We start from the raw sequence: 13,419 nt of genomic DNA on the forward strand, positions 1-13,419 counted from the left end.
CGTGTTAGCCAGGATGGTCTCGATCTTCTGACCTCGTGATCCGCCCGTCTCGGCCTCCCAAAGTGCTGGGATTACAGGCTTGAGCCACCACGCCCGGCCCAGAGGCCAAATCTTAAAGAAGATTTGTTCTCTTATTAGTCCATACGGAATAGGTCCATAGTACCTGGAATCTGGAATCTGTAGAATTCTGTAGATTATCACCTTCTAACCAAACATGACCCACTGGCACATAACTATGGCTTTTAAAGAAATCTGATGGACTAGTGGTGAGGATTTGGTCTCCTTCTGATTACTCTTTTACAAATACTTGATTTTGGATCATTTGGGCTTTTTGCAATCACAGTGTCACCTCTTTGGATACCACAAAAATGTACACTAAGATTTTCTGCAAAGACAATATCTGAATTTTGAATGGTAGGCTCCACTGATGGTCCAGAACACATGACAACATCACTAACGTATTCAAAAGCACTATACAGCCATACTGAATAGCACAGCCAAGTCGAAAGGTTTTCCCCAGAACACCACAAAACGTAGTTCTATGTAGACTCTGCCTCCATCGGCCTCGGGCCCTAAAGAACCCTGAAGAACCTCACCCAGGACACAGGTGCACCGAGGCCTTTTTATCTCGCTCTTTCAACTGTGGAATATTTTCCCTTCTGGCCAGAGCTTCAGTTAAGCCCTTTGTGAGCCTTTTTCTCCTGGCTGAGCCTTGGCAAAGGATCTTATTTCGTAAGCATCCCTGCCCGCAAACTGAGCTTTTCTCCTTTTCCTGCTGATAACTCCCTGCCCCGCCAGTTGGAGCCCCACATCCCCATTCCCTCAGGAACATGACGAGTTCCCCTCTGCAATTCCCAGCCTGGCCTTACAACCAAGGGACAGTGGCTTGGATATGGCACCTCTTTGAGGAACTCCATCTGAGATGAGCATGCCGGACATTGTTGCTTGGATGGGACCCTCTTGGGTGTGATGAGTTGCTGGGATCCTCGTATCCGGCTCTCCTTGCCAGATTCTTCCCTCCAGGTCTACACAGCACTCCAGTGCACCCAGCCCAACTCACATAGGGCAGTACAAGGCAAAGGAGAGCTTCCTTCCTCACCTTTCCCCATCTAAGGATTATCCCAGGCACTGGTGCCAGCGAATGGAACTGAGGAGTGATAGCATCTTACCTACTGTGATCTGACTAAGTTCAGCTGGAGGAGCCTCGGGTCAGAGCAGCCAAAGCCCTCCAGCATGCAGGCTCCTTTTATCCACAACCTCTCCCCACTGGTGACCTTATTTGTGGTCGGTCGCTCAAATTCTTCCTAAACTGCCCCTTTGGCCATTGGCCACTTGCCATCAGTAGTCCTGCATCTAGTCATTGCTTCCTTCCTTTGATGTAAGTGGGGACCTGGTTGCTAGGGTAACTGGGGTGGAACTATAGGTCTGGGGTCTTGCCCTTGAACTCTGCTTAACTGGATTCTTGTTAGGTTCTTGGCTCGTTTCCCTGTTGTGGTTAGGAGAATGCACACCCTTCCACATTTCTGTCCTGGTTTCTCCATATTTTGTTGTTCTCTTTCTTTGAAGTCTGTCTGGCCTATACATTTTCTCTGGAATTTGCTAACTTAATGGCTTATGTTTCTCGTAGCTAATGTTGCTCCCAAATTAAAAAAATCGATTTGGCAAGAACACGTAATGGATTGTGCTGTGTGCTCTGTACTGTCTCATGCCTGGAGGCCACCATGTTTGGCTGTTCCTCCTGCTAACACTGAGATTAAACTGTGGATTTGGTGCCAGGAATGGTGGCTCATGCCTGTAATCCCAGCACTTTGGGAGGCTGAGGTGAGAGGATTGCTTGACATCAGGAGTTTGAGACCAGTCTGGCAACATGGTGAAACTCCATCTCTATAAACAAATTTTAAAAATTAGCTAGGTGTTGTGGTGTGCATCTATGGTTCCAGCTACACAGGAGGCTGAAGTGGGAGGATCATTTGAGTCTGGGAGATTGAGGCTGCAGTGAGCTGTGATTGTGCTACTGTACTCCAGCCTGGGTAACAGAGTGAGACCCTGTCTCAACATTAAAAATAAAAAAATAAAAATAAACCCTGTGGATTTGGGAGGTGACATCTCCCCACCCCATTATAGCCTTCCCCATCATTTCATCTAATGGTTTCATCCATTGACAATCTCTGCCTAAATAATTTATTTCATCATAGGTTGCAAAATTAAAGCCGTCCTCATAGGGTTAAAGTGAATTCTGGACAGAAATATTATTGTAATTAAGCATTAATCATGCTGTGCTTTGGTCCGCTTCCTTGTAACTGAATGTCAGGAGCACTAGATACTGACCATTTACATCCCCATTGTTCCTATAGGATCTCTGACATTAGAATCATAAGGCTTTTGGCCAGGCATGGTGGCTCACACCTGTAATCCTAGCACTTTGGGAAGCTGATGCAGGCAGATCACCTGAGCTCAGGAGTTCAAGACCAGCCTGAGTAACATGGTGAAATCCAGTCTCTACAAAAAAATACAAAAATTAGCTGGGTGTGGTGGTATGTTCCTGTAGTCCTAGCACTCAGAAGGCTGAGGCAGGAGGATCACTTGAGCCTGGGAGATGGAGATGGAGGCTGCAGTGAGCCAAGATCACACTGCTGCACTCCAGCCTGGGTGACACAGCTAGACCCTGCCAAAATCATAAGGCTTCTGTTTAAGAATTGCCTAAGATGTTCTTCTGATCCTGAGTTCCAGCAGAACAGCTGATGGCAACCAGTTTGAAGACCCCAACAGAGGCACTGAGTCAGCAGTACTATGAGAACACAGTTTCTTCCTCTCCCTATCCCGTGACTTCACGCTGCACTCTTCAACCAATCAACGATCTCCACACTTTGGCCCACTCCCAAACCCTTAAAAATCCTAGCCCCCAGCTCTTCAGGGAGGCAGATTTGAGGTTTCCCCCTATCTTTGCATTTGGCAGCCCTACAATTAAACCTCTTTGTCTGTTGCAACCTGGTGTCTCAGTCAATTGACTTGCTGTGTGCATTGGGCAAGAAACCTATTACGGCTACAAAATGATGATGTTTCTAATTTGTCATCTTTTAAACACGTATTAAATGGAATTCTTCCATAAAAAAAGAATAAAATTTCCTCATCAGTTATGGCTGCTCTTTTAATACTGAAATACAATTTGTATAAGAAAGGCTGGGTTTAATTATTGCCTATTCAGGGCCATTTGTTGCCAATTTTCTGAGAAAGGGTTGGTGCCTTAGCTACTTCCAGTAGTGACCCATGACTGCATGTTTCTCGATTACTGTGAACTTTTTATTCTCTTTGCTTTTAATGAATTTAAATGTCTACTGAGTGCTGAGAAGACATTGATGAGAAAGACTGAAATGGTCCCGTTCTGTCTTTGTGTGGCTTTGAGCAGCTCACCTTGTTCTTTATGGTCTTTCTCATCATATACATCTCACTTGGCATGTGTTGTAAACTGCCCTTCATTTTTCTTTTCTTTTCTTTCTTTCTTTTTTTTTTGAAATGGAGTCTCACTTTGTTGCCCAGGCTGGAGTACAGCAGTGAGATCTTGGCTCACTGCAACCTCCGCCTCCCAGGCTCAAGTAATTCTCCTGCCTCAGCCTCCTAGGTAGCTGGGATTACAGGCATCCGCCACCAAGCCCAGCTAATTTTTTGTAGTTTTAGTAGAGGTGGAGTTTCATCATGTAGGCCAGGCTGGTCTCGAACTCCTGATCTCAAGTGATCCGCCTGCCTCGGCCTCCCAAAGTATTGGGATTACTGGTATGAGCCACCAAGCCCAGCCCTTCATTTTTCTTTAAGGGATTTAGGGCTATGTGTTTCAGTTCCTCCAGCCAAGCCCCATGGGGATGGGGGCAGCGTCTTACAGTTTCCTCTTCCTTGTTTCCTGCCTATGTATCTAGTGCAAGTTTGGGTATCCAGAAGGCCCCGGTAATAGTTGTAGATTGAGTAGATGTGTACTTAAAGTGGTCATTCTTTCATTAAGTGTTTTTTATTATTTAAAAAACTTTCTAAAAATTTTTCTTGCTTTTTCTTCTCATGCTTGTTTCCTGTATTCCTCCATTTTTCGACATCTTCATATATACTTCTTTTGCCTGCGTCCTGGATAAGAGTAGTGGTGCATTCTAATACCTAATCTGTGACACCAGCTGACTGTCCTGCAATTTAAGTCAAGTCTGGCACTGACTACCTGGAATTTGTGTAGATTCCACAATTTAAAGAGCAAGGTCCTCACCAAGTCCACCCTTCTTTCAGACTCCAGCCATACATGGGGTCCCCAGGCTACCTACACCTCTGTGTGACTTGGTTACAAACTTGGGAGTTTCCATGATTTTCCTTCAGTTTTGATAATTTACAGAATGACTCACAGAACTCAGGAAAATGTTTTACTTAGAATCACCATTTTATTATAAAGAATACAAATGAAGAGCCAGATAAAGCGATATGTATGGTAGCAAGCACTGGAAGGGTCCAGAGCTCAGGAGCCTTCATGCCTGTGGAATCAGGATGCTCTACCTTCCTAGTACATTGGAATGTTCACCAACCAGGAAGCTCGCCAAGCCTCACTGTCCAGAGTTTTTATTGGGGTTTCTTTACATAGACATCATTGCTTAAATCATTGGCCATGTTAAAATTGAACTCAATTTCCAGCCCCATCACCTCCTTGGAAATCAGGGATGGGATGGGGCTGAAAATTCCAATGCTCTAATCACGTGCTTGGTCTTTCTGGCTTGGTCAATTCCTCCCTTGAAACTAAGGGCCCACCATGGGTAACTTTGTTAGCATAAACCCAGGGATGGGTGAAAAGGGCTTGTTATGAGTGCAAAAGACACTCCTATCAGGAAACAATAGAGTTTTTGAAGCTGTGTGCTAGGAACTAGGCACAAAAGCCAGACACATTCTTTATTATATCACAACTGGTATATGCAGCAGTGATAAAACTTTAAGTGAGGGTATGTGAGGTTAAAGCACCGAGACCTTCAAGTATCTTTAAGGCTAAAGCCCAAAGAAAAAGTCTTTTGATTTGGCAAGAGGATACTCCTGGGTTGGGGGAGAAAGGCAGGTTCAGAAGGAAAAGACAACAGCCTCATATATATATGGCAACCGTTATAATCTGAGCCTTTGGAGAGCTTGAAGGTCTAATGAAAGGGTTGACTGGATGCTGGCATAGAAGACCTCTGTGTCAGCAGGAGCAGGAAGGGTTTTATATACAGAGGAAACAGACAGGACGTGGATGAGTTGGAAGCTCCGAGAGCAAGATCACAGAGTTATGAGAACCAAGGGGCAAGTAAAGGGCTTTACTTTGAAGACACAAAGGATTCCTTTTTTAGACTAGAAGGAAAAAGGAGGAGCTAATTGGAAAAATATGCAAGAAAAAATACAAGTTGACAGAAATATGATGCACACAAAGTGGATGAGAGCAACTATTTTTAAAGGCAGGCAGCCTGCAGAGAGGGAGTTCAGCAAGGCAAGACTTTATGAAAGGGTTTGCAGTCTTGATTGATTTCAAGGAGTCCAAGAAGCAAGGGAAGGAGGAGTAGGGACCATCAAGGGAAGAATGGATGTGAGTGACTCTTTCTCATGGTGAGCCGAGTCTTTGAAAGTGATTGCCAGATGACCTCTAGAAGTTTCTTCTAGAGTTATTGTTCAGGATTCTATGGCTTCTGGATGAGAACATCTCATTGACAATAGGATGGATCCTAGCTCTACAACTTCCTAGTGTCTGCATTGTCTAAAAAGAAAAACATATATGTGGGAGAGCAATGTCTCCTAACAGTTACAACCATTGCTTAAAAGAGTTAGGGGGAAAAAAGGGGGCACCTGTATCTGGGAAGGTAACTATTGCCAGAGACAATTTTTTGGTACTTATTTATAATGCAGATCTTAATAATTAGAGCTAACTCCATGGTTGGCTTGGCCACCTATTCCCTACATTCCACCCAGGGTTGGGGTGTAGGGTTCCTCTACTGCAAGGGTTCTGAGAACCCTAGGGCAGAAGACAAATGATAAAGTCTTAAGACACTTTTAATTGTCACAACTGGGTAGTGTCTAGTGGGTAGAGGCCAGAGATGCTGCCAACATCCTACAATGCACAGGACAGCCTTCAAACAAAGAGTAGCACTAAATGCAAGGAAGTATCAAAGTTGAGAAATCCTGCTTTAAAGAAAGTACCTGGAGGAAGGATATCCTGGCAGAATATACCAGGTATATCTTGGTAGGTAGGGAGGGCTTTCGAGAGGTGTGGCAGACATCCTTGGGTGGCCAGTGCAACCCACGTCCACAGTCATCTTTGTAGCCACCTTCAAGTTATAGGTAACCACATGACATTTCTGAGCAATGTCAGATAATTTGCTGGATGAAGCTTCTAATAAAATCACTGTGTTCTTGACCTTTGAGTATATTTTCCTTCTTCCTTCCTGGAAAGTGAACTTGCCATCTGGAGGTACAGTGGCCGCTTTCAGGGCCGTGAGTACTCAAATCAACAGCTAAAGAGGGTGGAGCCAAAAGCCAAAGGCAGAAAGATCTGTGAACCCAGGGCAGCGTTTAACAATGTCTGAAGATTTTGGTTGTCGCTGGAGAGGAAGGCTCTACTGGGTAGAGATTAGGGATGCTGCTCAGCACCCTACAGTGCATGAATCTGGGGTTACCTGCCTGAGGTTCACTTGCAGTGGGGGCTTAGGGAGCTGACCACTTGTTTAAGCTCCTGTGAGCTGGGTTTCCTGTTATTTGTGACTGAGTTAATTTCAAGTTGCTACAGTAGGAGAAGTTCTTTGATTCAAGCCTGTTACAGGGCTATTTCCAGACAACGCCTCCTTTAGATGACTTTCACCGGCACTTTCCAGGGTGATATTTGGTTTCCAGTCCCATCCTTGAAGCAGAGAGAGTATGACCATTCCTTTGCTTCTTTTGCCAGAAGATGCCAACACCAACGGTCCCCTCCACCCACGTCGCCAGTGGGTTCGGCTGGGTCCAAGATCACAGGCCTGAATAAGAGGTTAGAAGGCATTAGGAGATTCTAAAAACCAGTGACTTCAGAATTTGGGGTCCATCCTATAATACTTTCAGCAATAAGGCAATGCGTTCTTACAGCTTAGATGTCAGCAACTAAAATTTACAAATAGGGTTCAAAGTAACTTCCTAGAGGCCGCATGCAGTGGCTCATGCCTGTAATCCCAGCACTTTGGGAAGCTGAAGTGGCAGAATCACTTGAGCGCCAGGAGTTCGAGAACATCCTGGCCAACATGGAGAAACCCCATCTCTACTAAAAATACAAAAATTAGCTGGGCGTGGTAGTGTGCACCCGTAGTCACAGCTACTTGGAAGGCTGAGGCAGGAGAATCAGCTTCAACCCGGGAGGCAGAGGTTGCAGTGAGCCGAGACTGTGCCACTGCACTCCAGCCTGGGTGACAGAGTGAGGCTCTGTCTTCAAAAACAAAAACCAAAACCAAAGTAACTTCCTAGAATTACATCGTATTTGCCAAAAGTGTTTTGAAAGCTGTTAATTGCTATACTTATGAAGGCATAATGAAGGCATAATCTAAATTTCTCCTCCTTGCTATGTCAGCTAAAATATGATACATAATTTAATCAAATATAATGTTGCCAAGAACCCAGGGTAGGCAACCCAGCAGGGGTCTCCTTCTCTATTACTTCTCCTCTATTCTTTTTCAATGCTCCTTTATTTTCTCTTTCCTTTCCTCTGGTTTCCGTTGTTTTTGTCCCTTGCTGGTGGCCCTAAGCAGATGGATACAATTTCTTACTATTCTTGAAGATCTGAAAGAGGAGATAAACCCTAATCCAATAAAAACCCTACAGGATAAATTGGCCCGTGAATGATAGCATTAATTCTCAGGGACACACTTCCAACTCTAACACCTCTTAGATGAAAGCAACTCAGGAACCTGATATCTTGAACCTTCCTTCTGTATTTTTTCTGAACAGCATTTTCTCCTGCCTCCCTAGGTTTTATCCCCAGAGACTGTGAGAAGTTCTGTTGGCTAGCACTTTCCCCCTCTCGCACAAGGAATGAATCGTGACCCCAGCAGAGGAAAATCCAGGTCGCTGAGACAGTGTTCAAGGGCGTCAGGTTAAGAAAAGGATGGGGCTAGGATGAGGGCACCTGGTTTTCTGCAACTGGCTCAGTAGGAACTTCCTCACGGTCTCATCTTCAAAGTTGTAATTGACCTTCCAGAAGATGCAGAGCTGCCGATATTGTGTGACCAGCTCCAGGACTGTCCGGAAACCTTCTGCAGTGTCAAAATCCGGTGCTCCACTCCCCTGCTCCCAGGCATAGACGGTGAGCAGCTCCAAGGCATACTTTGGGGGCAAAGACCCCTTTGGCTTCAGTTTCCTTTTACACTAGGGAAGAGTGGGAACATCAGATGAACTGGTTAGCCTAGGAGCTCAGTGAGAGCCGCACAGGGATCACAGCAGGGCAACTGAGTCATGATATCATGCTGGTGTGCTCACACTCTGCAGCTTAGATGTCTAAACTGTATAGCCTTACAGGAGTCCACCTGGTAGCTGGTAGGCAGCACACCTGAGTTTCTTTGTTGTGCTTTTGACCATATATGCCTTCCTAGGACAATCATATAGCTACGGTTTACTAGAAACCCACTGCATGCCAACTATGGGCCCAGGTATTTACCCACATCATTCCTAATCTTCGCCACAACCCAGGCAGCATGACCTGCATTTTAGATGAAGACTTTGAGGCTGCGGGAAGTGGAGTGACTCACTCAAGGTCATGTCACAGCCCCGAGTCTTCTGACATGCCATGCCAGCTCTCTGATTTTCCAGGATGAAAACCACAGAGTTTGGTCTTGGTTTCACGTTTCAGGGAGCTGGTCACAGAGAGGAGGCATCTCAGGAAGAGGTGGTATTGTGCTTGATGTTTACTGTCACGAGAATATTCAGAAGCTACCTTGTGTGCAAGTGCGGGGAGACTGACCAATATAGAAAATGCAGCCCCGGTTCCACCTACAGCTTCAACCTGCCTTCTGAGAGAGAGTGTGTGCACCGGGAAGCAGAAAAGCCCCATTGGCAACGTGTGGGCGTGTAAATCCCAGCTTCCACCCACCCTCTGTAGGCAAGGTCACTTGGATTCCTGCAGAATTCTTTGGCTAGTGTGAGGGCAAAGTAAATCACACGTAGCAGCTTTGGTGGCCAGAAGCCATCAACACCTGACCCAAATGAATAGGGTTAGTGATGGGAATGTCATAAAGATACCCAGTGGGAAGATTCTCCAAAGTGCCTCAGCCCTCAGCATGGGAGATTGTGGGCAACAGGGCTTAATGTTCATGGCTTACTGGTAAAAATAATAACCCCATGGTCAGAACAAGGACTGTCCTTACCTCTTTGTACCAGTGCTTCACCAGGCGAATTAAATCCTTCAGTTTGGTGGGCCGGGAGCGAATGAAGTTTCGCTGCAGCACTGTGAAACAGGTAGAAAACTCTCCTCCTGGGAAGTCTGAGGATTTATACAGATCAAGGAGCCCTGCATAAACCTCAGGGCTGGGTGTGGAGCCAGAACTCAGCTGACCTGCCATGAGGGAGAGATTGACAGCCTGCTTTAATATGCACAGTCAATAACAGATTCCAAAACATTTTTGACAAATACGATTTAATTCTGGGAAATTACTTTGAATAGTGTTAGTGTATTTGAAAGATGTCTAAGACATAGGGAGCATCTCCAGAATAATGAGCTATGTAAAAAATTATGTGGTCTACATGGGTGCCAGTGGTATTATTGAAGTATCATCTAGACTTACACTAACAGAGCAGCCACCAGCCAATGTGTACTCACATTCATTAAAGGGAATGAAAATTAAAAATTTAGTTTCTCAGTTGCTGTAGCCACATGTCAAGCTCTCAGTAGTTGTAGAACCCAGATATAGAACATTTTCATGATCACAGAAAGATCTTTGGGACAACACTGATCTGGAGTTTGTGAACTATGGCCTCTGGGGCTAAATCTGGTGCACTGCTTCTTGTTTTTTGTTTGTTTGTTTTTGTTTTTTTTTGCTTTTTTGAGACAGCGTTTTGCTCGGTTGCCCAGATTGGAGTGCAGTGGCATGATCACAGCTCACTGCAGCCTCACTCTCCTGGGCTTAAGCAATCCTGCCACCTCAGCCTCCTGGGTATCTGGGACTATAGGCGTGTGCCATGTACCACCATGCCTGGCTAATTTTGTTTATTTCTTTATTTATTTTTGGGACAAAGTCTCACTATGTTGCCCAGGCTGGTCTCAAACTCCCGGATCAAGCAGTCTTCTTGCCTTGGCCTCCCAAGGTACTGGGATTACAGGTGTGAGCCCCTATGCGCAGCCTAACTACTTGTTTTGTTTGTGTGTGTGTTTGTTTGTTTTCAGACAGAGCCTCACTCTGTTACCCAGGCTGGAGTGTGGTGGTGCAATCTCGCACTGCAACCTCCGTCTCCCGGGTTCAAGCAATTCTCCTGCCTTAGCCTCCCCGAGTAGCTGGGATTACAGGCACGCACCACCATGCTTGGAAATAAGAAATGGGACCAAAATCGTATACAAGTGTAAAGTATTACTGCCACGATTCATGCCACTTGCTGGGGCCAGGAACCCGTGAGTAGCACATGCTTTCACAGCCCATCATCGAGTCCCGTGGCTCTCCTTCCACCCTCTGTCCACCATCACTTCCAGGATCCAGCATCTTCTTCCTCCAGAAGCTAAGGTCTGGGGAGCCTTACCCAGAGCGTTAAATGCAGGAAGCACATCAACGCTGACACTTTCGTTGAGGACTTTGGATTTCAGAGAGAAGCTCAGCACCCTGGGAGCCTTCCACGTGGGAGGCTCAAAGCTGACCTCAAGCTCCTCCTTCTTCTCCCTCCAAAAGGCTTCCAGCTGTTCATGGATTTCCTTGACGATTTTGTGTTGCTCGTGTTTTTGGGAGGTGTAGCTTTTCAGCGAGTTATGGAACACGACAAGGTCGGCATCAGAGCCAGTCTTCAGAGCGGTGCCCTTGGCGGTTGATCCTCCCTAAGGAAGAAAGGAAGGTTGAGATCCAGAATTTCCTAGACCAAGGAGTCCCCTGCCCCCATGGGCTGGCACCAGTTGGGCTAACTGACACGGTTTCCAAGGCCAAGTTCTGCATTAGGGTCCAGTGAGGGCTGAGCCCAAAGCAAAGGGTTTTGTTTTACAAACTAATAGATAATGCAGTTATTAAATCATACAGTTCCAAAGGCAATTATTCTCCTGCCTTTCATACACAAACAACTGATGGGCTAGTTACAAGTTACCTGCTTCTCAGGTCAATTTCCTAAAGATTTTGCCTAAAGACATATTTAGCTTTTTTTGGATTCCTGCAACCAAACAAATCGAGTGGAATGCAACCATTATGGTGAAAGTGCTCATCTGTTCTTTGATGCGTGTTTTCTCCTGCAGGTCTGGGAATCACTGGGTTGGTAAACTTTCTGCAAAGGGCCAGATAGTAGACATTTTAGGCTTTGTGGGCTATTTATGTCTCTGCCATTAAGGCTTCTCCCTTCCCTTCCTGCTCCTTCTCCTCCATTTAGTTTCTGTAGAGAAAAATGTTTTATTTTATCCATGGGTGTTAAATGCCTGATTACATGGGTTAAGGAGGTGAGGAAAGGTTGTGTTCTATTTCCTGTACACAGATCCTCAATTCATCCCTGTTCCAGTCCCGTTCATTCATGCAGCCCACCTTTGTCTTTAAGAGCTGGGCTTCAGCAGCTCCTCCCAGACTGTAGCCCCCTCCTCATAATTTCTAGGTGTCACCTTCCTCTGGCCTTAGCAGAGAAACCTTCAACCAACTCCGGGAAGATGGAAAGTAATGTCTTATCTGCCGATGGCTCTCTTTTCTTCTTTAATGTGTCATATACCTTTTCTTTTTCACTGACTATCATGTGAACGGGGTCTCAGGAAGGAGAGGAGAAAGCACATGCTTTGACAATTCTAACACTGATCAGAAACTCAGTCCTGCCTTCACTCCAGTGACCTTCAATGAGACAGTTTACTCATTGCCCTGGGGCTACTGGTGCCAATTCCAAGGCCCCTCTCTCTAGATGCACAGATTTGTTCTGGCATCACCGCAGACGTTTACGCGGACATAATAACATTTTTCTCTCTCCCTATTGTGACCATGGGAACATGTTTATCTGGTCTTGTGACCAGTAAACAGAGAGGAACATGTCATCCCCATGGCATTTGAGCCACAGACAAGGATGACCGAAGCCTCTGAATCTCTAGCTCAGCTGATGGGGCAAGTTGGGATCCAGTCACTCAAAGGAGAAGGAGATTCTAAGCTCCTTAGAATCTGCAGTGGGTTCAATGGTGGACCTGTAAAAATACATCCTCTGGGGGCCTGTGGATGTGCCCTTATCTGGAAAAAGGGTCCTTGCAGATGTAACTGAGTTAAGGATCTGGAGATGAGATCATTCTGGATCAGGCTGCGTCCTAAATCCAATGACAAGTGTTCTTAGAAAAGAAGAGAAGGAGGTGGACACAGAAGAAAAGGTGTGATGACAGAGTCAGAGACGGGAGTGATGTGTCTCCACGCCCAAGAGCCCCAAGGATGGCCAGCAGCTCCAAGAAAAACAATACAGAATCCAAGTTGTGTTAATGACCTAGGCAGTCTATCCACAGCCCCCACTGAAAACTAGTATCCTAGTTCCCTTAACTCCTGCTTCCCTTCCTCGTTTCTGAAGGTATATGGATCCTGGAGAGCTACAATGCACACTTAGCTCCCTTCCAGGAATGCCCAATGTTACATCATTCCAACAAGACATGAGAAAGGCCAGTGCTCACCTGGACAATCTGGATCTTGGCAGTTGATTGTCGGAAGCAATTTTCTTTAAGGAATGTACAGATGATGTCAACAGCACTATCGATCTGCTCTAGGAAGAATTTGTTGGGCTGAAGAAACTCTTTGATGAACTTATCCAGAAGATGGCCTGGGGTCGTGAAGAGTGGTGCTGGCTGGGGAAGGAAGGAAGACCCCAAGTGTGAGTGGCCCCTGTAAGTCCATCTGAGGCTTCCTTTCCTGCCTATACTGGGCCCCCTACCCTTCCTCTCCCAACTACGCTCCAGCTCGTGGCCTGGCATCTTTTCTATCTTTTGTCCTTACATGAATACATCCCAAGAAGACACCTGAGAGTTTGGGGTGGCACGCAAACCACCCCCTCAGAAACAAAAACAGTCCTAGTTGCCCCTCCTTCCTCCAGGAGAGATCTAGATCCTTGTCCAGACAGATCTGTCGTGTTCCTAACTCCAAACTCCTTTTTCCTTGCCCAGTTTGAGCATCACTTCCTAATGACCTGTGGCTTTTTGCTTTAATTACACCTCTGATCCTTCCCTGTTTTCCCATTCGCTGTAGGTATTGGAGATTGCTGATGACCACATCCATTCCTTTCTTAAGATTGTAT

General features: G+C 45.8%; 1 protein-coding gene across 1 annotated transcript in view; it reads right to left on the reverse strand.

The window, feature by feature from the left end:
* Positions 1-4,898: 4,898 nt before the first annotated feature.
* The window catches only part of OAS2 (2'-5'-oligoadenylate synthetase 2), a 31,998-nt gene continuing 23,477 nt past the window's right edge, over positions 4,899-13,419 (reverse strand). Inside the window, exons 6-11 of the mRNA XM_033220514.1 lie at positions 12,803-12,973; positions 10,726-11,014; positions 9,363-9,550; positions 8,129-8,367; positions 6,839-6,992; positions 4,899-5,740 (exon numbers count right to left, since the gene is read on the reverse strand). Of these exons, the coding sequence (XP_033076405.1) occupies positions 5,630-5,740; positions 6,839-6,992; positions 8,129-8,367; positions 9,363-9,550; positions 10,726-11,014; positions 12,803-12,973 (1,152 nt within the window). The 3' untranslated portion in view covers positions 4,899-5,629. The remainder of the gene's footprint in view (positions 5,741-6,838; positions 6,993-8,128; positions 8,368-9,362; positions 9,551-10,725; positions 11,015-12,802; positions 12,974-13,419) is intronic.

This window comes from Trachypithecus francoisi, unplaced genomic scaffold, assembly GCF_009764315.1.
Source record: "Trachypithecus francoisi isolate TF-2019V2 unplaced genomic scaffold, Tfra_2.0 Lachesis_group11, whole genome shotgun sequence".
Classification (NCBI taxonomy): domain Eukaryota; kingdom Metazoa; phylum Chordata; class Mammalia; order Primates; family Cercopithecidae; genus Trachypithecus; species Trachypithecus francoisi.